General features: G+C 42.7%; 1 protein-coding gene across 19 annotated transcripts in view; it reads right to left on the minus strand.

The window, feature by feature from the left end:
- furinb (furin (paired basic amino acid cleaving enzyme) b) overlaps window positions 1-28000 on the minus strand; it is an 82649-nt gene that overhangs the window by 17587 nt on the left and 37062 nt on the right. For 17 of the 19 annotated variants that reach the window (XM_046036229.1, XM_046036228.1, XM_046036230.1 and 14 more), the window contains 5 exons: window positions 26902-27000; window positions 19760-19855; window positions 16739-16864; window positions 16505-16581; window positions 859-947 (listed from right to left, as the gene is read on the minus strand). In XM_046036229.1, coding sequence (XP_045892185.1) covers window positions 859-947; window positions 16505-16581; window positions 16739-16864; window positions 19760-19855; window positions 26902-27000 — 487 coding nt within the window. Of the gene's footprint in view, window positions 1-858; window positions 948-15256; window positions 15420-16504; window positions 16582-16738; window positions 16865-19759; window positions 19856-23055; window positions 23093-26901; window positions 27001-28000 lie in introns of those variants that run through there. The other 2 variants (XM_046036234.1, XM_046036235.1) reach the window with 2 other exon arrangements.

Below are 28000 nucleotides of genomic sequence, written 5' to 3' on the forward strand. Positions count from 1 at the left end.
GCTATGGACAGGGTAGTTTGCCCAAAAGTTGGCCGTGGTCTTACAGTCTAGGCGGGTTAGGGAGCTCGATTTGGCTGTGAGGGTGACTCTGACCAGAGTTCACTCTGTTACGGGGGGTGGAAGTGGCAAGGGTCTAATTTCGGAAAGGCCCCTTGTCAAAGATGTAACACACCTGAGCAGGATGGGCTCAGGAGGCTATAAATCAGACCTGCAAGATTCTTTCACTCTCTCTCCTGCTGCCCGACATTGTTGTGTTTGTCCTTTGTGTTTCACACTCTCAGACATACTCCTCATCACTCACATAGACACTGGATACACACTGATCTGTATTATATGTATTGCTTAATTTATTTAATCAAAACATACAGTATTGTTTACACACTGTGGTCTCTCTTTGTTGTCACACAATGTTGAGCCAGGTGGTGACACAAGCATGCTCACACACACACAGCAATGCTCTGCTTATTTCCAGAGGAAAACCTGCAGAAAATAATCAAAAGCTATTCTTCTGTGTGGCAATAGATGGAACAAGGACAATTCAGTGTGCACTCTTGGCAACCACTGCAGCACACTTTCATGCTTGCATCTAAAAAACAGGGAGTCAATCTGTCGGTAAAAGCCCGGTCCAGGAAAACCGGTCCGTAAAAGATGGTCCAGGAAAATCAACATTATGGATATGAAGACTCTGATTCAGATCCCAGACTGAAAGTAGCCTAGCTGAAATAAATTTACTTCTAAATTAGTTTGAATGTGAACAGTATTGTGCATATTATTTCAAATGAAATTCAAACTCATTTAAGTTAATATCATTTCTAATTAAACATTGTTCCCAATTAAAAATCCCAGTGCTTGACTCACCTCCGATTTTAGCATTATAGGCCACACCTACACCACACACACCGTTGTTGGCTGAAGCTGCGACTTCTCCTGCACATCGTGTTCCATGTCTGGGAAGAGAAAAGAGCCAAAAACAAAGCCATAAAGGAGAGGAACGAGCAAAGGGGGCAGATTACAAAGAAAGAATTCGCACATCAAGCAGGAGCATACACAACAACTCAGCTAAATACTAACAGTAAAAAAGCAATGAATGTTTGGTGTATTTTTAGCAACACTTCAGCTACAATATTGTCTAAAAGATCAGGGTTTTACACAGTCAAAAGAGAAGCATAAACCCAGTGGCCCTTTGCAACTGCAGCAGACTCGTGTTAGAGTCGGAACAATAAGCATAAACAAAAAAGTCAGGCGTATAAACGTCACTGCTCTGTACATGTGCTCTATTAAACTTAAGAGTACCACAATCATACATACAAAGGAAAAATCCTCATGTGGAGCAACTAAAACTGTCACCTGATGATTATATGACGAAAATGCTGAAAGGCCTTGAAAACACATGTTCTTTATCAGCTTTATTTTTATTTATTTATTTTATTATTATTTTTTGCCGAAGTCTGAACAGTTTCGGTTGTTTAACAAGAGAGATTTCAATATTTTTGTTTTTGTTAAATAGTTGTAGTTTATATGTCAATTAGTATAGTGAAGTTACTGTCTCTATTTTTACAGTTAGAAATAAAAAGGTGCACCAATCAGAGTTTAGTAACATCAAAATCTGACCCAAACGACCAAACACTGTTGATCCTCCTGATGAAGCACATTTGTTAAGGAGTTTGATCTTTTTAAATTCTCAAAATAATAGCAAGGACTGTAAGTTTGAATAAAGTGAATATGCAGTACTTATACAATCTTCTTCAGTCACAGCTACTTCAGAGAGCTCCTCTTTTCACGTGTACTCATTTTCTGAGAAAGAAATGTTGAAAATCTTTTCTACTGGTGCACAGGCTACAGGGTTACAGGATACGGGCTCTTCCAGTCTAAAATAACTTAAGTGAAAACTGAAGACAAATACAAAGACCTGTCTAAAACTAACTTTACCTTGACACTCACCGGCCACAGGCCGTCCAAGTGAAATAGGAAATGTTATTGATGTACATGAATTATTCACAAAGTCCCTCATTAATACCTTCAACCAGTCTTGAGTTTCAGAGAACAGACAGTTCCCTCGTAGAGGGAAGACTAGACATTAAATACACCAACGAAAACCACTCCAACCCCAAAAGTGTACTTTATCAACTACAGATCGGGTCTCATAAAAGACAATGAAAAGTCTAAATTGAAACCTTTACAGCTTTGCATCATTCCAGGCAAAAAAAAAAAAATCGCTAGTGAAATGGATTTAATTTGTTTCACTGATTTCTTGGGTTGAAGCGGTGTGATCAGACTGCGATTGGATGGAGCAGAATGAGCATTTGGCATTTAACACAGGTCATTAAGATTGTCTCCTGATTACAGTGCAGATATCTGATTAGGAGGTGTACAGTTTCACACCCGTCTCTGGGGCGAGCTGTGTGAATGTTATTGGAACAAAGCTAATTACATCCACAGTATTGTTATGGAAGAGCTAAAAATCACTTCCTGTTTGATCCCCCAACCTCGCTGATGATGAGGCAGAGGACAAAGTCGTTTCACAGGGTCAGAGCAAGGCTACGCCTCCAGCTGGGATCCTGATTAGACTCTGTGTAGCTCTGTGATATATTACCCTCCCGCTAATTCTCAGCCTTTTCTCTCTAAAACATTTAAGCGGCGGTTTTCTTCCTAATTCTTCTTCTGTCTTTTTTTTTTTTTTTTCAAAGCTCTGGATTTATAACTTCAAAGAACAGGGAGAGAGAAAAAAAGACAGCGTGAAGAAAAACAATGTTGCAGGTTAATTGTACTTCCTAACAAATCATTTATTACATGACCTGGGCTGTCATCAACTAGAAGCTGAATTTTAATCAAACAATCAACGGGCCTGACGGGGTTTATTTTTCACGGACGGATATGACTTTACACAAGAACCTCGTCACAACATATGGCGGGGTGGCGATGGTGCAGTGGGTGAGCGAGACACTTAACCCCTAGTTGCTCCAGAGGCGTGCAACCTCCATATAAAACAAATGTATGTTGCTTTGGATAAAAGCGTTCGCTAAATGAGTAAAATGTAAATGACAGGGTGCACTACATCACAAATGCACTACAAATGTTACCATTGCTATCAAGACATTAAACTACATTGTTTTACTGCCAACTAGCTCATTTCATATTGTATAAATGGCAACAGTTGACTAGGAGTTGACGATATATACCCAGGGGTTAAATTGGGACTTACTATGTAGGGGGGCCGTTTCTTTGCAGTGCTGTGAAAAATGCAGCTTCAAACACCGTAATGACCTAATAAGCATTAGAAAATCATTACAGTTCACATACACAAATCAAGTCAGTTTATCCGTTTATTAAAAAAACGCCTAACGTAAGAAAACGTTTGAAGTGGAGTCCACAGTCTTAGTTATTCAGATTCCGGATACGCTGACCTCTGTATAGCAGGACATCTCTGTCTGCACGTGAAGTGGCAAGCAGACCTTTTAGAGAGTGTCCATTGTTTAATCAGAGCTCTAAATAGGAACAGACCTGCCCACTCATTACATTTTAGCTCACCACTGCGCGCCAGACAATGTCTGACTGACTGGCTTGTCCACACAAAATCAATCATGTTAATATGTGATAAAACACACAGAGTGGGTGCTGAATGGTGGCTGACAGTCATTTACAAACAGACATGAATGTAGCTATTAGACCACTAGCCTTACTGAGAGTGACTAGCATTTATATTCTTTCCCTCATTATAAGTTATGAGTGAGAAGATTTTATGTTGGTGGTGTAGCTCGGTTTGAGATAGAAAAAGCTGGGCATTAGTGCTATTCAGAACCGACCCAGCACAATTTATCCTCCTGCATTTATATATTTTAATGTACCTGCTTAGCATAAAACATAAAAACAAACGTAGATGAGATCCATATTTGAAGACTTACAAGACGCTAAGTGCTTCCTCAGTAATTTAATGTAGTAGTGGGTCACTGCTGCACACCAGTCTCTGTTAATGTGTACGGATCCAGTGCACGATCCAATTTATGAGCCATCTTTCTTGGGAAATGATATTTAAAAATGATACATTCAACTTCAGCTTTGAAGTCGTTTGTTTTAGTTTAGCTACATTTTAAAGCCATATACATGTCACATTTTCTTTTGCAGTGTTGTATTTCTTGTGCCAGAACACCACGGAATAAACATAGAGGAAACCCTAATTTCTATTGGGAGCATATTCTTTCACTATGCTTTAATACACAGACCAGAGAGCTTGCAACCATCCACACTGGCCAAAAACACACATAGTCAGCACCCTGGCCCGCCAGATGGCTTGGCCCAAAATACTACATGCTTGCACTGTGTAGACATTTGCAGCTGAATCGCACTGCAAATAGCGGCTTCAAGAGTCATCTGTCAATGACTTTTGTTTAAAAACAAAAACTAAAAGCTTGGCTCACGGCTTTGAAACAAAGACGCTCTGAATTTGTGTCTGGAAGTAAATCATCTTTTTTGCTATCTAATTAGCGACTGCAACTATCTGTAAGTACAGATATCGTTTCATCCGCAGCATTGTAAAAAAAAGGCTTTTGTGCTCCAGACAACACATGTCAGATGTGATGCCAGCCAGGGGATTCAGCCAGGACCGGCAGAGTTAACACACCGAGCCAGAGGCCTGGGAAGACATTTAGATGGGCTGTACACACCAAGATGCAGCTGTTTTGAATACTATCTGCATGTGCAAATATGTGTGTGTGCGCGCGCGCGAATGAGTGATTGACCTGGATTGAATTCAGCTAAAACAGCCAGACAGCTTAATATATCCAGTGAGGCTCAGACGCGCCAGAGCAGACAAAAGGTTTGAGACGCCACAATTTTATCTGTCAAATGTCCGTGAAATTAAATGATTTCCGAGAGACTTTACTGAATGCCTCCATTCTATATCCATTCGAAATAGATGTCAGACACAACAACTCCTGAGGTCGGGCGCAAGTGTAGTTTGAAAAGTTAGAGTTGAAAGTTTACCCAAGAGACAAGGGAAAACAACAAAACGCTTTAAAAATAGTGTCCTCGTCTCGGAGAAAGACAATCACGGTAAATAAATCATTCATATGTGAGCCGGAGCATGGCAAAAGCTACAGGCTTTGTTAAAAACCAAAAAACAACTGTGGAGAAAAGACCCAACAAAGCTTAGATAAAGGGCTGCTGAACTAGAGACGCTCTATTCTCACAGCCAATATGACCTCCCTTATCTTATCAGGAGCAAAGGGACAGAATGAGGTAATGCTTTTATCTCTCCTCCTCAGGACAAGGCACCATATTTGGTCAAGTCACTGCCCTGCCATTTACTGGAGAATGTAGACATGACACCCAACACAATGTAACCACAGAGTGAGTCAATATACTGCACGATGCAATCTAACAATGTACAGTATGCGCTCAGATCCAGAGTTTAGATCTTCATCACAGATTTCCTAATCTTAAAGTCAGCATTCACCTAGTTTACTGTTATTATTAATGTAATTATTAATAATGTTAGTAAATGTTTTTTGGTTATGACTAATTCCATGATTTTGTCACAAGCTATTTTGTTATCACTATAAGACACTGTGGGATGGGATTCTGAGCAGTTGTAGGAGGTAAAATATGACATTATTATTAAGTAAAGGAGGTGCTTCAGATCCAGAGCTGGATGTATACTATTATTTACATTCTTTCATTCACTGTGACAGAGCATGGGTTTTGAAAAAGAGCTGATAACTGAGCCTTTCCTCACGGTTCTCATTTTGTCTTTACTTTCAACAATATCTACCTGTATCAGAAACTTGGAGGCACAACACAAGTAACCCATGCTGACCAATCCAACTTGTTGCTGTCTTTAAGTAGTATCCCTGTACACTCAGTAGCCTTGACGTGTAGATCCATTTTTGAGGAGGCTAATGTCAGATAGCCTTTGGTGTAGCTACATGAGTAACCCCTTAACTATAAACTATAAATCCAACCTTAAAGGCTTGCTCCAGTGATTTAGTATTACTCTTCCATAAAGGTGGGGGATTCACAAGAGAGACAGATGCAAAAATAAAATAAAAATAAATAACAGTCAGAATCAAATTTGCAGAGGGTGAAGTAGTGGGTCAAGCTCCAAAAACGCTGGATCCTACATTTCCCATAATGCAAATGAGCATTATGGCCTCTTTTTAGTAGACGCTCCCTCCCTCTTAAATGCCCACTTTTTTCAAACTCCACACCTGCAGTTTACAACACTTTGGTGACATCAGAGTTATTTTATACATATGTTTTAACAAAGTAGTTCTTTTCATGATGAGTTAACTGGCCTTCATGTGTAAAATCAGTAGAGTGCCCCTTAAGCTAAATGAGTAGACCTAAATGACAAAATGTCTCAAAGTTCCCCTTCGAGGGAACTCGAACTGCGTCGGTGACGACACTATGGGAACGCCTCTGGGCGTGGCAGGGCTGAACTATGAATGAAACTACTCCAATCCTATTGGTGTGCATCCGTCGGTGGGCAGCAAACTAGACGAGCGGTTTCTGCAACACCAAGCGCCACCCCCCTGTCGGCCCTTACCATTTTTTCCGGATGTACACGAGTTGTGTAGATTGTGAAACAAACCCTTCTCTGCACGGCTGTCTACGTCCCCCTGGCTGGACTACGGCAACGTGACGGAGATCAGACAGCACAGCTACGGAGCGATGCCATGAGTGGAGGAGGCGCTGGCTAGCTACCTCTCTCCCAACCTCGCCTCATCCCTCCGGACGCCGGCGCTCCCCACTAAGCCGTGTCGGATGACGTCCGATTTGGTGGGCAAGGCCTACATGGCAGCGGGTCGAGCTGGTGCTAGCCTGCACACGATGGCTGTCTTGCAGGCATACCAGGCCGATCTCCTTCGGGACTGTGACGTAGGGGGAGGTCCCTCTGAGGAGGACCTGACTGAGCTCCGTAGAGCGACGGACTTAGCTCTCCGTGTGACCAAGGAAACGGCCCGTTCCATCGGCCGATCCATGGCGGCTTTGGTGGCTACGGAGTGCCATCTGTGGCTCAACCTCTCAGGCATCCAGGGGAAGGAGAGGGCTTTTCTCCTGGATGTGCCCCTCTCGCCTACTGGCCTGTTTGGCGAAGCAGTGGATGCTGTCATCAACAGGTTCCAGCATGCCAAAACTCAGGGGGAGGCGTTTGAGCGATATCTCCCCCGCCAGTCAGACTCCAGGATCGCGACGTCTCAGGAAAGGCGGACGCAGCCTTCATCCAGCACCTACCGCCGCAGCCAGAAGCAGAGCGTCACTTCACGGGATCCCCCTCAACCAACCTGGGACGCAAGACGGCGCTCTCGCCCACAGCCCCCCGAGAAAACGGATCTGAGGACCGTCATTCAGTCTCGGCGGGCCCGGGGGAAGAGGTCCTGAGACTTCGAGTAGGGGGACCAACCACCACCCCCCGCCTCTTCCCCCTCCCTTCCCCCCTTCCCCTGAGAGAGGCCGATCGAGGTCCCCTCTCTCATGGTGGCTCCAGCAACAGGCGTTGTTTTTCCCACCGCTTCAGTGCTCGGGACGCGCTAACCACCAGCAGGCCCTCACCGGTCCCGGCGCCACCAGGGCATCCGCATACTGAACTACATCGACGACTGGCTCGTCCTGGCCCAGTCTCGAGAGTTAGCGGTTCGGCATTGAGATGTCGTCCTCGCCCACCTTCAGCGTTTGGGGCTGCGGCTCAATGCGAAGAAGAGCGTGCTGACGCCCGCCCAACGGACTATATTCCTAGGGGTGGTGTGGGACTCAATGACGATGCGGGCCCACCTGTCTCCCGCACGCGTCGAGTCGATTTTGTCCACAGTGACCGGAGTGCAGTTAGGCCGCGCCATCACTGTAAAACTGAACTGAACTACTACGGGTCCACCAGGACGGGGTCAGTCTACTACTAGTAGCCCCGTTTTGGCCGGCACGAGTGTGGTTCTCGGATTTAATATCGCTCCTCGAGGGCCTGTCCCAGGCGGAGGGCCGGATCTTTCACCCGCACCCCGCCCTGTGGCAGCTATGGGTCTGGCCCCTGAGGGGGCGCAGTTCCTAGAGGCGGGCCTGACGACAGGAGCAGTCGAGACGCTGCTCAGCTCCAGAGCCCCGTCCACAAGAAGGATGTTTGGACTAAAGTGGAATGTGTTCACCACCTGGTGCAGAGAACGGGCGGTGGACCCAGTTACCTGCTCGGTAATTGTGATACTGGAGTTCCTACAGCACCGTTTCTCCGCTGGCCTCTCCCCGTCCACGCTCAAAGTGTATGTGGCTGCCATTGCAGCATTCCACGCCCCTCTGAGTGATGGGCCCTTGGGCAGGTCGTGGTCGTGCGCTTCCTCCGTGGAGCCAGGAGGATGAGACCCGTGACTCGTTCCAGGGTTCCCACCTGGGACCTGGCAGTGGTTCTCGAAGCGCTGGCTGAGGCCCCCTTCGAACCCCTGGAGTCGGCTGAGGCCAAGCACCTGACCCTTAAGATGACCTTTCTCCTCGCTATCACCTCTCTGAGGAGGGTGGGGGATCTCCAGGCACTTTTGATTTCTCCCCGATGCCTGGAGTTTGCCCCGGGGAGGGTCAGAGCCATCCTGCACCCTTGTCCAGGTTATGTCCCTAAGGTTCCGGCCAGACTGGCAGGGTCCACGGTGCTGCAGGCGTTTCATCCCCCACCTCATGTGACGGCGGAGGACGGGAGACTTCATCTACTCTGCCCTGTCAGACCACTGAGTATTTATACTCTGAGGTCTTCCCGGTGGAGGAAAGCCGACCAGTTGCTGGTGTGTTTCGGGTCCCCCAAGGTTGGGCTCCCCACTTCTAAACACACCATCAACAACTGGATCGTTCAGACTATTTCCCTGGCCTATCAGGTGCGCGGTTTTCCTTCACCTATGGCCGTAAGGGCGCACTCTACTCGAGGCACGCCGGCTTCTAGGGCACTCCAGGATTTGTGTGACGCGGCTGGCTCGGCCACCCCTCACACTTTTATCCGGTTTTACAGTCTGGACCTTCCTTCTGCACCCGGCACCCGTGCGCTCTCCTCCTAGTCGTGCCGTCAGGTTCTGCATGCTGGGGGGCAGGCGGGGTTTCGGCGCGGCCTAAGTGGGTATCTCGTTCCCATAGAGTCGTCACCGACGCAGTTCGAGTTCCCTCGAAGGGGAACGAGAAACTGCGTCGGTCCACCACACCTCACGCCGCCTGGAGTGTCTTGCTTCATAGAAAGGGCTAATATGTCCTGTGTGCCGGCATGCTTATATACCCCTCCGGTTACGCTGTCACACACTACCGTTCTAGTAACACCAATAGGATTGGAGTAATTTCATTCATAGTTCAGCCCTGCCACGCCCAGAGGCGTTCCCATAGTGTTGTCACCGATGCAGTGTCTCGTTCCCCTTCTCTGGGAACAAGGGTTACATACGTAACCCGAGACGTTCTCTAGGTATTATATAGGCTATATTTCTGACATGGCATACTTTCTCATACAGTGCCTGAAATGTAAAGATGCGTATTCAGGCACTGAGAATGTATGTTAACAGATGGCAGGCTAAAGTGACCACACATTCACACCTATGGTGTCTGTGTTGTGTTGTATAGAGCATGTGTGTTGAGCTATGCATCATCAAGTGTGACTGATGTCTTGATGTCTAACCCATGCTTGGCTTAACTGCAGGATGTGTCTCTTGGCATTGCTCTGCTGGTTAATATCTGTTTTTAGAGGGACTGAATAGGGTCCGTTTATTGGAGCTGCCAAAAGGATTAGGCTATTTTCTGCTCAGCTCTGGCCTCAGGCAGGTTTGTTCAAATGGTTACACTGGAGTGTGGAGGGGAGATCTCTTCATTGTGTGGCCGAACACAGAAGCGCTGTATCCAGCCTTCTAAAGAACGGGTAACATGGAAACACTTGGAACATGGAAAGATGTCAGTCCATTGTCAGGCAAATACAGATAGACACAGTAACTGTCGGACCATAATACCAACAGGCAATTTAGACTCTACCATAAATTTGAGGAAACTCATGCGGATGTGGAGAGAAACAAATCTGACTCTACAAAGGAGGAGGCCAGAAATATATATTTTTACCGTGAGGCAACACAGTAACAGCTGTGCTACTCTCTGAATAATATGTATTTTCACTCTAGTACAGTGGTTCTCAAACTTTTTTGGGCCAGCACCCCCCTATCCATTATCCAGGTCCCTTACCGCCCCCCCATCAAAAAAGATGTTTGCTATTTGCCCTGAATATTGTTGATTTTTTTATTGTTAGTATTGTTATTAAAAATATGGAAAATGTAACAAAAAAGCCACGTGAAAAGTAATTATATTTAACAAATAAGTGAATGTTCCTCCCAGAAACTGTGTGTGAAACCAGATACTGTTTTCTTGGATGGGGCACTTAATAAGTGGGGGGGTATGGGGGTCCATTAAAATTTCTCCTCCAATTTCTGCCTTTTCTGCACCAATTTATGGTGGAAATGTCAAAAGTTACAATTTATATGAAATAATTATAATAGAATATAATCTAGTGAGGCTCTCAGACATTCTTATTGCTTTTAAATATTTTTCTCCTGTAGATCAACTTATTTAATATGCTGAGTGACACATGATTAAGTCTTACCACCTCTTTTGTGGGGAAGTAACGTATTTAAATGTGTTTGTGGCCTCTTTTCATCTCTGTAATAAATGAATTTGTTTTAATTCAGTTATTGACTGGACTTTATTAGCTCATCTGTTAATAACTTATCATAACTCAGGGTTTCCCACAGAATGACCGTGTAACTGTGGCGCAGCTGTATAGCATGCTAGCCTCGAAAACCCAGCTGTATTCTAACATTAACTTAGCTCTCCTTATTAGCTAGGCTCCTTACATGCTTGCTAATAACTTTTATTAGCTGGGTCTCCGACATTGACAGCTTGTGTTGGACAGATTTGTGCAGCTGTGTTAACGAGGGAGAGAGAGAGCGAGAGATCGAGGGACGGATGAGAGAGACGAGCGAGAGGAAGTGCTGCGCAAATACGCGCTGCCTGCAGCTCAAATACGATTTTAAATAGGCCTAGTAAAAAAAAAATCGAAAAATGTGGCGGTCAGCGTTGATATTGTGGCAGGCCGCCACAAATAAATGAATGTATGGGAAACACTGTAACTTATCTGCTCATGTTCAAAACTTTCTGCACATTCAGAATCTCTCCCACATATCTGAGTTCTCTGACATGTAAATAAAAAAAGTCGCAATGGGAGACTAACGTCAATAGCCTATTTAAAGAGAATTCATAATATTTTACTACATGCCCTATACTGCATTATTTTACTGATTCGCTGGAAGTATCCCCTCGCCGTCTAACAGACAGAACAGAATGAGACGAGGAGGTGCTCATGCCGGGAGGAAAAGAAACTAACCAACACCTGTGATCAGACAGAAAGCTCACGAATAATTCCACACACGTTAACTTCAGCCCCTTTGATAAAGTGCCGCTTTCAATCCCCAACAGAGCAAGACAGGGCTTCAGTTTTTAACGTTACATTTTTATAGCCTACTGAAACTACAGTATATGTCTATAAACTGTCTGCGCGAGGTGGGTCCACGTCACTCGCTGGTGTCGCAGCGAAGTTGCTTTCAGGGCGAGTCCAACAGCGGAATATACCTCTTGTAAATGTGTAACCACTGCGATAACAAGACGTTCATGGTGTATTCCTCAGAGAAATAAACACTTTTCCACCAAGAAAGAGAACATCAATTTTCCAGAGTTTACACAGTAAACGCCATGTGGGTAAAATTTTTGAGATGATACTCTGACTTCCCCTTCCCATGAAGGCAGCACGAAGCTGACGGAGAAAAAATACAGTCTCGTCCAGTCGCACTAGATTCAACTGGCAGGTTTTAATGTTGCAGACCACAGTTTTTTGCAAGTTGTTTAAAGTTTAAACTCGTATTGTTGTGAATCTGAAGTGTAAACTCACCTTAGAATTTCCAACCAACAAACGCCTCCCAAAAGCAGTTTAGCGCCCCCCCTTCCAAAATATTGCTTTCAGCGCCCCTCATCGTGCTCGGAATGGCCCCTGGGGGGGCGGTACCGCCCCCGTTGAGAAACACTACTCTAGTATATGGTGCACTATGGTAGGAAATACACTCTTAATGGGGCTGTTGTGCTTAAAATGATCATAAGGTATCTGAAAACAAGGACATGCACTGTACGGACTATCTTCACACACAACTGCTATAACATCCAGTTCAATCCTATCCAGTCAACAGAGCAGAGTAATACTGACCGACTCCAGGTGATCGGTAATGTCTTGTATAATGAGGTTTGGCTTAGGACTGCCACCTCTGCTCACCATGGGCTATGCCTTGTTGAAATGTTTAGAAAACAGCGGCTTTCAATCACACTGTCCTTTTATTTGGCAAAACATACGAGTAGAAAAGCAGACAGAAAGCCAGAGGAATGGAATTTAAGAGTGAGGTCCCTGCCAACATCACCTTTGAAAAAGTCTGCCTGCCTGTCTGGAAAATAAACAAGCAGTCCCCTGCAGAATAAACAAGACGAGGGGAAGCAGAGTTACATTATTCAGGCTTGACAAACGGTGGCAGCTTTGTAAACAATAATTGATAAACTCGGTGTAAACAATGGAAGGCATTTATCTGCAGCATGTGATGGCCAGAGTAAATAGAGAAAATACTTGTGTACAGGTTCCTTTTCTTGTTTTCTCTTTGTTCTTTCACAGTTCCACAGTTTCACACTGCAAACAGTCCATTTAAGAGTCTGGGAAAACTTTGGTCCAACTGTCAAGCGTTAGTATCAGAATGACAAATGAAGTCTCCTACCACAAGTTGCCTTTTTACTAAAGTATGTTCACTTTCTACTTAAACAAGTAAAGTCTACTTTCAGTATCTGTTGTTTATGATGGAGTCTTTTACAAGCAATAGCGGATTGAGAGACAATTGCTGCTATTTAGCCACACAAGTACTGCACTGCCTAAAGTTGGTTTGTCTGTTTAAAAATGTCTTTTGTTCCTTAAACCACGGAGGAAAAACTACTTCTCTTATGTCAAAAAACATACTCGTCATGAGAGCATGAATACGGATGCTTGAGGAATGTCAATTCCACACAATGCTGTGTTCTAAAATGTGTGATCAGCAACGCAGCACAGGTGCGACCTGCTGTGCCAAACACTGTAACAGAGGCACTACAGCAGACGACGCAGGAGGAAGCTGTCTTCTTTGATTTGTGCTCTTGCCTTGATGACTCAGGTTTACTACCTCAATACAGACTTGGGTATGCATGCAGCGTATGTACAGCAGGGCTGTGGATCTGCAGAGCCCAGGGCTGTGTTTTCATTTGCATTCACATACTTAAATGGGAAAACGTCTCAGGCCTCAGAAGCCACTTGTCTGGCAGAGTTTGGCCAAAGACACAGTCCCCACAGATAGTATTTACCTGTGTTGCAGCCTGAATTCAAATAAGACTGAGATGTTCTTTTCTTTAAACTAAGTACACAAAATACTCAAGAGTGACAAATTTGAAATGTGCAAACAAAAAAACCATTTAGTCTCACAAGTCAGTGATATACGCAAGAGGTTAAATCAATTACTAATCTAATCAGTATGAAATCACTGATTCATGGTGAAGATCTTAACTACAGTTACTATTTGTTAATATTACTAAAGTTTGTGTTTCATTCATGAAAGACGCCTTACTTATACATCTGTTAATTCATGTTGACTAATATTAGTGATTTATGGGGTTATTTAAACAGCAAAAAAAGATACTGAAATATAACTTTACCTCTATTAAATACTTGGCTTCCCCAAACTATCTATTGCAGGGGAAGCCTGCTCGACCTTGACTAATGTTAGAAGAAATTAAGAATTTAATGAAATGAAACTTAAGATGTGTGTCTTCTGGTGCAGGCTCTTTTACCATTTTTCCTATGTAGTATATTTCTGCTGAAGCAGCACTTTCATGGTCAGAGAAACAAATAGCCATGTGCTACCAAGGACAAAGCAATTTTATGGGGTGAGGGAAGCAACACTTTTCTTGGTCTTTCTCAATGCCATCAACCAGATTAGCCAGCACAGCTTTTCCTTCATCTTCCTAGCCTTGAGTTTATTTAGTTTGGACTGATGGACACACACAAGGCTGTGTAGCACGCCAAATTACTTTCTAATAGGGGCTGTCACTACACAATCTTAAGGTACGGGTGGATCTCAATTAATGGACCCATGTGAAAAGTTCCCTACAGAAACTAATAACTCTCCAGGGAAGGGAAGTTAGAGAGACAGACACTGTGTTTGTGTGGCTGAATACATTTGAAGAAGAGGGGGCAGTGGGCAGGAGACTCAACTTATAGATACGTGCTTCAAGAAATTGGTTTCTCTGCATTCATTTTTACATATTCATGTATTAATATAGGCTACTATAGACAATCGTATATCACAACATCATATATCTACTAATAAATTGCAGAATTCATATCACTGCATTCTGGGTGATAATTCAATCTTGTGTTTCATGTGTACAAAAAGGAGCCAGAGATCGAACCACCTACCTTCTGATTAGTGGACGACCTGCTCTACCTCGAAGCCACATCTGATTAATATCCTGATAATGATATTGACCAGATTGCACAGCCCTCTTCTTACTCTGAGGTTTTTACAAGTATTCTGCTTTACCGACAGGCTGTCCAGGAGGTGAAAGCAACCCGGCTATCCAGCACCACCCTCTACATCCATATCACACTGACAAAATGGAGGAAAAATGGAATAAAGTAGAGAAAAGAAGTCAAACACTGTCACAATGAAGCACAAATGGATTACCTACTTGGCCAGACTCTAACCATCCTTCAACTTAGCCTGCAACCCCTTCAACAATATCTGCCGGAACTGCCAACTCAGGAGGTGCAGAGCATCTCTATGGCAAAACCCAGAAATTGGAAATCAAAAATCAGCCTTGCGTGTCATCAGTACAAATGAAACTGGCCTTCATGGCTATTGAAAATGCCCGCCTCCGACTTTCCTTTGCTATTTGTTGTCTTATGAATATATTCATATAATACCATTTTGAGGGGGTTGTGAGCATTACTCACTGTCGGCCTGTATTACTGTGTGGTGATTTACATAACTCATTGGATATTATTTGTCCACAGGTCACTCCAAACACCACAACTGTAGCTGTAGGCACAAAGACACACCCTTGCCCATAAATTGATCCAGTCCGAGATAATTGCTTTGGTAATTCCACTGACATGGGTACCAGAGTGTGTGTGAGCGCAAATCTCAGTTTTTATTACGTGTGAATGTCTGAAGTACAGCACGGTGCAGTTGGGCAGCTGAAGTGAACCAGAGGCAGGGAGTAATCCCCTCCAGCAGTGCTTAGTTCCATCAGCAGGGGCAGAGTGGGATCTACTTTACACTGACAGAAAGGGCTGGGGTCGCTCCGCATGGCTGCTCGAGCTGTCGGCAAGGACAAGAAACAAAGGCTCTGTTCAAAAACCTGCTGATGCTAACCTCTTTCAAGATAAGTTAATACTGTAGATGAAAAGATCATATTTCAGATGAGGACAGAAAAACGCTATCTGTACAACAGAAGTGTCTTAGAGAAATTTTAAATCAGAACAACAGCGCAGAAATGATTCTATTTTCATACAAGTTTCTACAATCTAACGAAAACTTGTTAAGTTTATTTAGCTCTCCCTCTGACCAACTGTAAGTGGATACTGCGCTTTGAAACCGAAATAAAGAACAAAAACAAACAACTACAAAAAGACTTGTGGCAGTCGTCCCAGAAAAGAGAGAGATTTGAAACAAATCCTGATGTGCATTTCAGAGGCGGGATGTGGCTTCCCTTCTGCTCCAGGGGGGATTGGACTAAGGCAGAGGACTGTGGTGTTTGGAAAAAGGGGGAGAGAATAAAGGTTCAGGATTCGCCCTCGTTGGAGCTTTAGTGCTCCATCATTAAACTGAGGCGAACATGTTTTAATACCATCACCAAAGACTGGAAGGGAATCACTGAGGGCAAGTAAACAAGTATCGTATTAGCAAAAAACAAGTGCCAAAAGTGGCTGTGGGGCTATATGGGCTGGACCTTGAAATGCAGCTACAGCAGCTTGGTTTGTGTACTGAAGCAAAAAAAAAAGAAAAGGGAAAAAAAAAAGAACTATCTTTCAAGACTTTGCAGAATGACTGCACCAGTGCTTTCAAACTTTATATAATTGGTTTCTAAGTGTAAATGCTCTAGCCAAAAGCAATAGACCAAAAGAGGTATACACTCTTTCTCACCACTGTCATTCCCTGTCAACTAACATTTATAGGAAGCTAGTGCCGAGTCAAAAACAACATGGGTTGTTTGGTAAAAAAAGAAAATCCCAGTCCAAATGATTCCTCACTTTATGGTTGGGCGTGCTTCCACTCTCAGAATAAAAATCAATCATGTCTGCGCCTCCTTGCCAAATTTCCATAAAGCTTGAAAGCTCATTTTGAAGCAATTAAGATCAGTTCCTTGTCGTGGTGTTGCCAGGTCGCTGCTTTTGCCAGATTACCTGTTCTCGTTCCGCTGGGTGTATCTTGGTTGGGGGTCAGCGTCTCCGTCATTAACATCATAGCTGGCCTCAGGGTCCTATGAGAGACATGGAAAAAGGGCAGGACGCAAATCATGTCATTTTAACTTGCTCTTCAAGCTGTCATTTCACTAAACTATCATTTTTCTTTAAAAATGTTCTTTAGCTGTAATTGCGTTTTACAAATGGAGAGGCTTTCTACTTTTTTTGACTTACAAAATTGCTGGATAGGTCGGGATGGTCTTTCTCAATGCCATCGTCCAGGATAGTCACTACTACACCTCTTCCTGTGTAGCCTTGAGCCCATGCTACTTTGGTATTCAGGTCTTGTGTCGGGGTGGACTGGAAGAGACAATGCTTTTGTTCAGCTGTCAATCTTCTGTGACTGACACTTCCAAGACAAACCAAGAGAAAGGGTTTATCAGAGTGAGAACAGTTTAAATCATCTGTAAAGATCTTTCCCTTGATGTGCTATGTTAAAAATGAAAAAAGAAATGTCCATTTGAAAAATAAACACCAAGACATGAAAGGGAAGATCAGAGGTGGTTCATGACCACTTAAAATTTAATTTCAAGGCGTCACTGTGACATGTCTGCCTCCTCAGGCTGAGCTGCCCAGTGTGAGCATTCTACTGTAGTTATGCTGTCAGAAAAAGAGACAAGACTACTTGTTGCAGGTCAGAAATCGCAGTGAGAGCATTTGCCTCTCACACAGAAAAAACAAACAGTCTGCAAGATTTGAGAGGAGGGGGAGGGAGACAAATAGGGGATGCAGAGTGGTAAAACGTGATTTGGATGAATAAACAGCCCAGTGTGATTACAGTGAGAAGTGTGATGAGAAGTGAACGCTGGAGGTGAAAGAGATGGTCACAAATAAACGCAGGTAGATGAAGGAAGGCTGACTTTCCTCTATAGGAGACAACTCACGAGTAACTTCGTGATGTCGGGTGTAACTTCCCGATTAACCCTGTTCTACGAAAGGTGGTTAGATGTTAACCGAGGTCTGTTGCAATTGCAATTCACGCCACATCTCTAAACTTTTGTTTGTGGTTAACTCGAGGTTACCCTGCACGTGGACTACATACCACATCTGTACCCAGTGTTAAGGATGAGAAGTAGATTATTAATACACACCATTTCATAAAATATGTTTAGATTTCATCCTGATTTGTTCAACTGCGGTTGCAGTAAAGTTCTGAACATGTTTAGACAGTGAGCCCTGCAGCCTCGGTGAATTTAAACTGGAAATCATAATTAATTAACGGGATAGTTTCTTAGATGTAGCCCATCTGTAGTCTATAATTGAATTCTCCTAAGTGTTTTCACATATTTAGATATTTATTTAGATAATACTATTTTACATGTCCAAAAAATAGGGAGCCAGGGTGAGGTTAATAACCGAGAGAAAAAATCCTAGATGAAAGTGTGAAATTTATAAGAAGAAAAATCCCTGAAATTAATGTCACAAAAAATCAATAATCACTCTGGTGTTTTCTTCTGAATATGCCAAATCCTAGGCAAAGTCTCTGGGTGATAGTGATTGTGGGCTAAACTCACTTTCCTCACTGCTAAATCCGATTGCAAAGTTTAATATAACTTTCCAATGCATGCATACTACAGGGTAGAGGTGTGTCTGTGATGTTGCAGCCTTGCAAAGTGAAGTTTCTCTCATAAATGTGTGACTATAATGTCAGAGAAGATGCAAGTTTTTTTATTTGTACATTATTCTTGGAAATAAATTTTTCTCTCGTATTATCCTTTTTATTTTTTATTACAATGGACCTTATGTGAAGTTGTACCTTCACATCTTAAACATATTTCACATAAAAGAAGAGCTCATAAATTACACACATAGAGATTTGACTGGGGACATAATTAGGCTACAACTTTACTCCATGCGATTCCAACAAGCCTCCCTGGCTTTGTCGTCCACCACGATATTAGATTTAGCCGTTAACTTGTCTTCACATTCATAATTTCCTGACACTACCAACGTGCATTCCTCTGGAGAAATACGGAGCATGCGCCGTTGTGAAGAAACTCTGCCTGCACGGCCAAACACACCCCTTTTATGCGAACGCGCAACAGCTCCTATGTAGTCAACATGGGGTTAACACCGACTCAACTAACCAACATCTTATCCACCGTCATAGTATCGTTTAACTCCAGTGTAGGCAGACAGAGTTTGTCACCCCTGAGTTTGTCTGATAACCCCGAGTTATCACAAAAAATCACCTGAGTAGGTTGAACTCCCTTCGTAGTACAGGCCACTGATGTGGTTCCCTGTACACAAATAAACCAATATAACTTCAGCACTGGTGGCAATATTCCTTAAGCTAAACCATCTTTGTTTGGTTTTCAAGCCAGAGCTGTGTAGAATACTTTAAATAGGAGAACGGGGGATTAAGTCCTCAGACGATTAGAGGTCTAATGCTGAATGGCAGAGGTGGTTTCACAACTTCTATCCATTGGTGATTTATGTCTGGGATAGTCAATTTTGTCATTAATTCGTTGCAGTGACAGAGGTTCCGCGCATACAAAAAAGGGGAGATTAGGGCAAATAGAAACAACAAACAAAACACAGCGTCAGGACCATTTGCTATCAATGTTTTACAGGTGACGCAGTTTAGTAGTCCACCTGTCCCCGCATTTAATTTTACATTCAACCCAGCATCCTGGATACATTTTGCTGAGGAAACCATGCCATTGGTGCTGGCGGTGAAGCTGATGTAACTGAGGCCTACAGGGTTAGTCCAAAAGACGGCAATTCAGTTTATGCGCATCAGACTGACCATAAGGGAATTAAGAACTTCTGCCACTGCGATAATGAATATATCTTTAAATCAGGTATCGTCACAAGCCTCCGTACAGCTGAAACTATTGAGGAGGCCTTCAGCATTTCATCAGAAATAATTGCATAGCAGAAACTGAAAAATGTCAGGGACAACACTTTTGTTACTTCTGTTGCTAATATGAGATCTGAATGCAGAGAAGAACCTTCTCTAAAGCATCAGAATCTAAAGTGTCATTCTGAATAGAGTACAAAAATCTGATAAATCAAAGTATTCTGCTGACTGTGCACCTACTTGAATTGCTTTGTTGTGAAGTTACCCACAACAACCGTGCCACTTCAAATGACACTACATATTGTGTAAATAATACACACATACTGAATGTTTGACATTTTTGACGTATTTGACATAATGACTAATATAGAAGATAAGAGACCATCACATACCAGATACCACTGCTTGGGGAAATCAGGGTCTGTTGGGTCTTCATAGATATCCCTTTTTTTCCTTTTTTTCACCACTTGCTGCTCCGCCCACAGAACCTGGGGTACCACACACACACAAAATTCATAATTTACACAGTTATCCTCACATGCTTTTGTGTCATTACTAATGTTCCAATTTCAGAAATTGTTGCAATGTCCCACAGACTGTAGATGTCGCAAAACACAGCCCCAGCTGTGTTAAAAAAGTAATAACTAGAAAGAGAGGCAAAGATGTGATTTTAATCTAATTTATTTTATTCCTCAGATGCAGGGGAAAAGTGGCTGCTGTACACTGTGCCAGAGTAGGAGCCTTTGAAGTACTGGAGGCTGCTGGAATATGCACAGGATTGGTAAAGGTGGGTGACAGTAAATGCTAATATCACACATAGTAAATTTAATTTTATAGTATTGTTTCTGAAGTTGAACAAACAAACAAAAAAAAATTGGTTCCAAACATCCTTGCCAAAAGTTACACAATACCAAATAATCTGTCCACTTGCCAGTTAAAATGACTGGTCCACTAAGCATTTTTCTGTTCTTCTTTCTTGCTTGTATCTATATATAGTGACAGGGAATTTGCTCCATGAGCATTACACAATTTGACATTTTCATTCATCAGTGTTTCCCATACATAGGCTTTACTAGGCCGCCCAGGTAGATGAACAGCCGCCCAAGTAAATTTGGCGACCCATTTAAAAATCGTTCTTGATTGCAGCGCTGCACAGCGCATATTCGCTCTGCATATCCTCTCACTCGGTCGCTCTCTCTCGCAAACACGGACAACATAAACACCGCTGCACAAATCAGTCCAACACAACGCTGTCAATGTCGGAGACCCATCTTCAAAACAGTTATTAGAAAGCACGTAACGTTAATGAGCCTAGCTAGTACGGAGAGCCATCTTAACTTTGGAAAACAGCTGTCGAAGTTACCACGCTGTATAACTGGTAGTCTACAAGTGCGTTCGCCGACTTTATAGATAGGGGAATAAAAACAGTGCGTCAAGTCAGACACAAGCTACCTCCGGTAGACTACGTGAGCTTACTCAGGCCTTGCTCCCACGAGGTCTGGTGACGTTTTGCAACGCAGGTGTTCTTCTGCATTCCTGCCGTGAATTGCATACACCTCGAGGTAGATGCAAATTTCGGTAGGTAGCCTACAATATCTGTTTGCCGAATTATACAATTCACTTCTTATGGTCCTTTTAGGACACTTTAGGACGCTGTTTGAACGTGGTTAACGTCACATGTCTTTGCTGAATCTCAAGAAATGGTACCTTAACTAAGTGTAATAACATATTAACGATTAATGTTCATAAAATATATACTGATCATTTATCACTATTGATGAACCCCACAAAGAATAGTACAGCGTTTAAAAGCAGAACTTTAATGCATTTTCCTAAAATTCTCGGCAGGCATGCAAAATTCGGCATAACACTGTGACAGTCGACTGCTACCCCCCCGCCACAGTTACGCTGTCAATCTGTGGAAAACACACAGTTCATGGTTAATATGGAAGATGCAACCAGCGAATGTCCATGCATTCTCACAGATGGACTTCATGTCTTAGATGAGCTTGTCAACACTGCTTTCATGCCTTCCTATAATACATAGGATTTTTACATAAATAAATTACTTACAGGTATGTGTGATCCAAAGAATGAGAAGTGAATCCATAAAAAAAAACAAAAGGAGAAAGGTAGATTGGGGTATTTCTTTAACAAACACTATGAAACATAAATTAAGGAGCAACACATTCAAATATATTTGAATGCTAACTTGGACTAAACAAATACAGTAGCAGAGGGAATTTGCATAGATGGAGTGAAATTATAGGAGAGAAACTTATCTTCTACAGCAGTTTAAGCAAATGCTGTTGCACGGTATTGTCACTGATAAATGCATCCTGAATTTCTGCTGAAGGTGGGAAAGCTTAAACTGTTTCCACTTTTGTATTAAGAACACTCAAGTGAAGCATGTCTGAAATTGTGAATTTCCTTTACAATGCCCGGAAGATTCTGAAAGCACAACTTGTTATTTCAGTATTTTAGTTCTTTTCAATAGATCTTTTCCTTTTCGCTTGTTGCTGTCAGTTCAGTTGTGAGGGTTCTCTACTTGCCTGATTTCATGATTCCATGCTCTTAGCGCGTGGACTGAATAAAAAACGAGTTCAGTACAGCTGCTTAGGGTGCTGTAACTCCTAACCTAGTTGAAAAGTTTGCCTCAGAGAATGAAGCCATTAACCTCATTCAAGTGACCCTCGACTAATTAAAATGTATCTCATTTCATTACTTTTATAACTGCACATGGCTGACCTCATTGCACTGCTGCCCACTGCACACCACATTATTATCAGAGCACAATTCCAACTGATACATGAATCAGAGGAACTGATCTTGATACAGCCATCTACTGTAGGAGTTTTATTTATACAGCTAATTAATGCAAATGATTAAACGTTAGCACATTCAACTCACAGCTTACTTCTGAAACGTCACCTTAAAGAGGTGGTATTATGCTTTTTCCCCTCTCCTTTATTGAGTTATATATCTTTTTTGTGCATGTAACAGGTTTGCAAAGTGAAAAAGCCAGCCCAAAGGGAGTTCCCATCTCCCACAGAAAGCTCTGCTCTGAACTGCTTGAAAACAGCTCGTTAGTAATCCATTCATACCGCTTATCTGTCTTTACATCCTGAGTAATGTTAAAACGTTTTAACTTAAAGAGAAAGCTGTGTGGATCGCTGGTGTGTGTGTCGCATTGAACATTACGTCGCGGCAGTTGTGTGTGGCGTCGCTATGACGACAAGCTACGTACCATCTCTGGGTACTATCTGCAATGGGAAACGGAGCAGGGCCGAGTAGAGTCGAGTCATTTTTCGGCAAGGCAGCATAGATCGTCAAAACACCGGCAACAGTTCAACGTTTAGTCAACAAAGACGATGCAACTCCGACTCTGTTTGGGCCTGGAAATTCACAATCACAACCTGTAAATATGCTTTATTGGTTGTGAATTATATTTAAAATAAACACGGCAATGTAACTTCACAGACTGTTCAAGTGCGGAGTTGTAAACGTTGGCTAACACAGCTAAAGTTATAACTATAATGCTAATGTTACACCTGATGTGAAAGCTACTAAGCAAACGTTCAAATTGTTTGGTCAATTTTTATGTAAAATTGAGTTGAAATATGGTGATATTTGTAGTGGTTTATGGTAAGATGTGGAACAATGATGTGTGGTTGAGAGTAACTTATACCATCTGCTAGGTCACGGTCGCAGTCTGAAGCAGTTTTGATTTGGATCACAATACCTTGTTTCTTATGACGCGCCCTTCTCTGTTTCTGATTGGCTAGTAGTCCTTACCTGGGAACTGCGCATGTGCAACTCCCAACAAAGATTTTGTACAAGTAAGATGCATCACACTGTAGCTCAAGAGCGGGAGCGTACAACACATAGGGTGAAAAGAGGAGCTGCAGCAATGTGCAGTATGAGAAAAATATGGTGTTTTTTGAAAATTAAACCATGTAAACCTGTTCTGGTACAACCCCGAATTAAGATTTTGAACCTGAAAATGAGCATAATACCACCTCTTTAAGAAAACTGACATTCAGTGCAATATGTTGTAATCTTCTTAATTATTGGAATTTGTGTAATATTTTGTGTATATGTGTGCAATATGTGGAATGCAACATTTCAGCCAGATCACTTGCTGTTAATGACTGAGAAAACCAAGTTCTAATTGATATCCTCCTGAAGACCAAGTCACTGATGAAGAACTAATGAGATACAGTACAAGCACTGCCCTGAGGTCTGGGGAAAGGACAAAGAGTAGCCAAACACAGCAACACAAAGGAGCAATCATTAGACAAGAAGGAGGACTCCACATGACCTAGGTCTGTAATCTGCTTGAGCAATAAACTATTTGTTCCATCTCTTGCCCTCTCTCTCTCGCACATGGCCCGAGGGCTTGTCTGATGACTAAGGAGAAGCCATGCTGGTATTGTTTCCAATGCAGAGAGACTGATAGAGAGACAGCCTGTGCACTGACCTATGAATCTGTGTTTCAGCAGTTTATGAAGAAAGAAAGGATGTAAAAGGACAAGTTTGGTGATGTTTAATTGTTTTTGTTATCAACAAATCCCATGAAAGGGCCTCTAAAAATTACTCAAATAGAATCACTAAGAGGGAAGAATCTCTCTTTCTTCTCCGTCTTCAGCTGAACTGCTCACAGCCCATGGACACATACAACTCCAAATCCGCTGCTGAAAATAGTCCCCGACAAACACATATCTCCTTTTGTGACTCATATTTAAACGTTTATGTCTTTAGCAGGAACGAGTGGGCTCGGAGCTGAGTGCCGCCTGCAGACAAGCTGGGTAATTCCAAAAAGTATTGAGACACGGACGAAGGCATTGTTGGTTTTGGTCTTTTATAGGATTTGTTGACAATAACAAAGATATAGAATATCGCCAGCTTTAATTCTTTAACAGCAAAGCCTCAGGCACAGAAAAGATACAATGCACTGTTATAGTCAGACTAACTCCGTGGCAAAACTGGAGAGAGCCTTACACTGCGGTTTGTACAAAACCAACAGCAGCCACTCCAAAACAAATCGATTCTTTCCCTCAGAAGGTGTGGGGTGTGAACAGAAGATGACAAACAACCCTTGCAAGCTATGGTAAAAGCTTATGCAGCTGCCAATGTCATCTTACCACTGTGTGATTATTCAAGGGGACGGTGATAAGCGGCATGTTAGTACCGCGGAGCAGAGGAAAAGAGACAATGGGGGTAATGTGAGAGACAGCAGCCAGATTACAGAGAGGGACATAGTAACAAGCTCAAAGCTCACCACTGACTAATCCAAATCCAACCATTATGTTTCCGCTGCCTTTTATGTCTGTTTTCTTTGAATCAGGTGAAGCAGAACCTTCTCCATCCCCTTTTCCAGGGATCCGATGGTCTCTCTCTCTCTCTCACACACACACAAACACATGTAAACACAAACCCAAAGATTTTTGGCAGTGGTCATGCTTTGCCTGAGGTTTGGTCTGTTTCTGGTTTGTGTGTGGGTAGGTAGGTAACGCAGGGACAAACTGTTGCTCCTTAACCAGGAACCTGATGCCCTGAACAGCTGGGGGTTCAAGCACGGTGTTAACTTGAACTACGGACCTTCTGACTGAGACAAACCTGCGCGATGGAATCTCTTCTGTCGAAAATGTGTTTGTATGAGATAAGTCTTTATCTCCCTGTGCTGTTCCAGTTTTAAATTCATGATGCTTTCTCTCTCATTTGGTATTGTCAAACAGCATATATACAGTATAAAGGAAAAAGGCAATCTAGCCACGCAGTGAACACCACTCTCCATCTTCCAGATTAATTCTTGTCCTTTTCAGCCATTTGTTAGGAAGACATCAACTTTAAATTGACTGTCTCTTATTAGTCTACGGTTTGTTTTGCATTTTACCCATCAGCATTGCATACAACTCTAAAATCGAGTATTGTACATCATTAAATCCTCTTCGGTAGCATTGATAAAATCCTTGTCTCTGTCACTGCCCATACTAAATCTAATTTGTTGTTTATTTTGGAGCTCTCAAAGTAAATCTTATAACCCTTGGAGTGCCGCAGTACTGCCAGGCAGACACCTCTGAACCCATATGCTCTCAGAGCCTTGTTAACGTCCATTTAGCCTGACCCCTGGCATCAATGGCCTCAGTGAATGTCACCATATCTCACTAATGATGTCTTGGGGCCTCAGCACTTGTCAGGCCACATCAGTCCTCTCCTCAGCTAGCTTGGTTCGTGCTGGGGAAAAGCTAGAGAGTAGTCCTTGGGCTCTACTTGGCAGGCCTACCTCGCCTACCACACATGGCCAAAGTCTGTGCGTCACTTCATTACTGCTCCCTTTTCAGCACCAGTCAGGTACCTATGAAGTTGCTTTAAATAGCAGCAATGACCAGTGCTTATTATTATTATTTTCTATACAACATAGAATAAACATTTATATGAAGTTTGTGAAGCATTTTTTTTTTTACTGGGGACCTTATTTCGAAAAAGAAGAAAGAATAAAAGCAGCAAAGCCCATGAAAACAGCTTGCAAAAGATTATGACATTTAGACTGACTCACTCTGCAAACTGAAGAAGTGTAAAGTAATTCGATAATTTGCTCCGTTTCCGACAAAATGTGTTGATTAGATAATATATCCCAAATAATGTGAGCTCCTGATAGTGAGTAAAATTTAATTTCTCATATAGGGCTGTTGTTAGCATATCTCCTGTTGCCTTCACAAGATAGAAGTGTAATAATCTAAATTTCACATCTAATAACTTTTTATTTTGATGTGCTTTGATCTGAAGGCTGATGGATTGTGTATGTTTACTTGTAATAAAGAATTATGTGTTTAATGTGAATGTAATTAATGTAGAGAATATTACCCAAAATAAACCAACAAATCCGCTCCCATCCAGTGCATGAACTGCATTATGTGAAGATCCCCAAACCTTGTTATTAATGAAGACCGATTTAGAGCACTTTGTGAAAAAGGACTTTTTTTGACAAGAGTTTAATTGTCTTTGGTTTATGAAATAAAAATCAATACAGGTTGGGTTTTTCTCTTTATCTCCGACAGACACTGAATACTGCCAGACTTTTCTCCTGTGTAGGAACAGTATTATGGATATACGCAGCATTATAGTGTGCCAGGTATAAGTTGGTCGTTTGGCTACGTGCAGCCATTTGTCCAAATGAAGATGATATTCAAGGATGGAAAATGCCCTTGCTTTGGATGCTATTTTCCTCTCCAGTTAACATTTAGGTGCAAGACTGGAGAAACAAAGAGACACTCCCAGCTGGTGTGTTGTTTGGCAGGGTTTATTTTGCATATTTACAGCTACGTTGGACCTCAGACTGGGTCAGAGGGACAGATGGAAGGACCTGTGTCGACTGAAAAGAATACAGAATTTGACAAGCTGTCATTGATGCTGGCATCTTTTCTCTGCTGATATACACCCTCTCTTGTATGTAATCCAATCTGTCTTTTGGCCTTTTGTTGCCAACATGGACTGCTGCAATGAGCTGTGTGAGAGCTGACACCAGTCTTACCTGTGGTTCTTTTTGCAGTTTGATGTGCATCCCCCTGTGGCCAGACAAAGCCCTCTTCTCCACAGCATGATGCCTGAAGTGATAATAATCTCCAAAAACCTGCACAAATACAAAGGGAGAAGCAATGAGTTCACCTGCAGCAACAGGATGGCCAGATAACACTCCGTGCTCACCAAGGCATTTATGTGCACACGAGAAAAATGTGCAGCCAGTGTTCATTTCTGAAAGAGCTGAAAACCGCCAAGTCCATTTGGACATCAGAGCCTTTCTGTCTACATTCAAAGACAAAAAAAAGTATCTATTGCTGCACTGGCTAATAGAAATGTGAGCATACCTTCACAGATAAAACAACCAGTCTTTTATCACTCCTTAAATGAGGTGTTAAATCTTTACTAGCCAGTACAGTGTTAGATGTTAAATCTATTAAGCTTAGGACCCCGTAATCATGTTTTTGAGAAAATGATAAAATAACCTGTCAAATCCAGAGGGCAACAAAACCTAGAAGAACAGAAGCTAACTTGAAAGTGGCGTGAAGACACACACACACACACACACACACACAGAAGAAGTGCACCAACAGAAAGACATCCGCTACACAACTTCAGAGCTAGACTGAAGCATTCTTCGTGCTGCTTTCATTTGTCCTTCATATATTGTGCTCATAAAAGAGCTTTTACAAGGACAAGCGACTGGATGACAGCTGTCACCAAACTGGGTGGAAACCTCAGGAATTGCTTTCTTTTTGTCAGCATTGCTCTTAAGTGGCACACGGAGTAGCCTGCGCCTACCCTAGTCATGGTCAAGGACAGCGCATCTGACAGCAACACAGGGGCTAAATAACACAAACATCCATAGATAAGTGCGCAGTAAAAGGAGGCTAAAAAAAAATAATGAAACTAAAAGGTGCAGAAAGAGGAAGATGGGGATCAGCCCTGCCACTCTTTACATGGGTATTCACAAGAGCGCATCCTCCATTTGAAGAGGAAGCATTGCAATCTGTACAGTAGTGCCACTGGGGACTGGCTCACCTTCACAAGCCCAGTGGAGCGGAGGAAGAGGGGAGGGGGTGTGTGTGCAGGGTTTGACAGGCAGAGCAGGC

This window comes from Micropterus dolomieu, linkage group LG22, assembly GCF_021292245.1.
Source record: "Micropterus dolomieu isolate WLL.071019.BEF.003 ecotype Adirondacks linkage group LG22, ASM2129224v1, whole genome shotgun sequence".
In the NCBI taxonomy this organism is placed as follows: Eukaryota; Metazoa; Chordata; class Actinopteri; order Centrarchiformes; family Centrarchidae; genus Micropterus; species Micropterus dolomieu.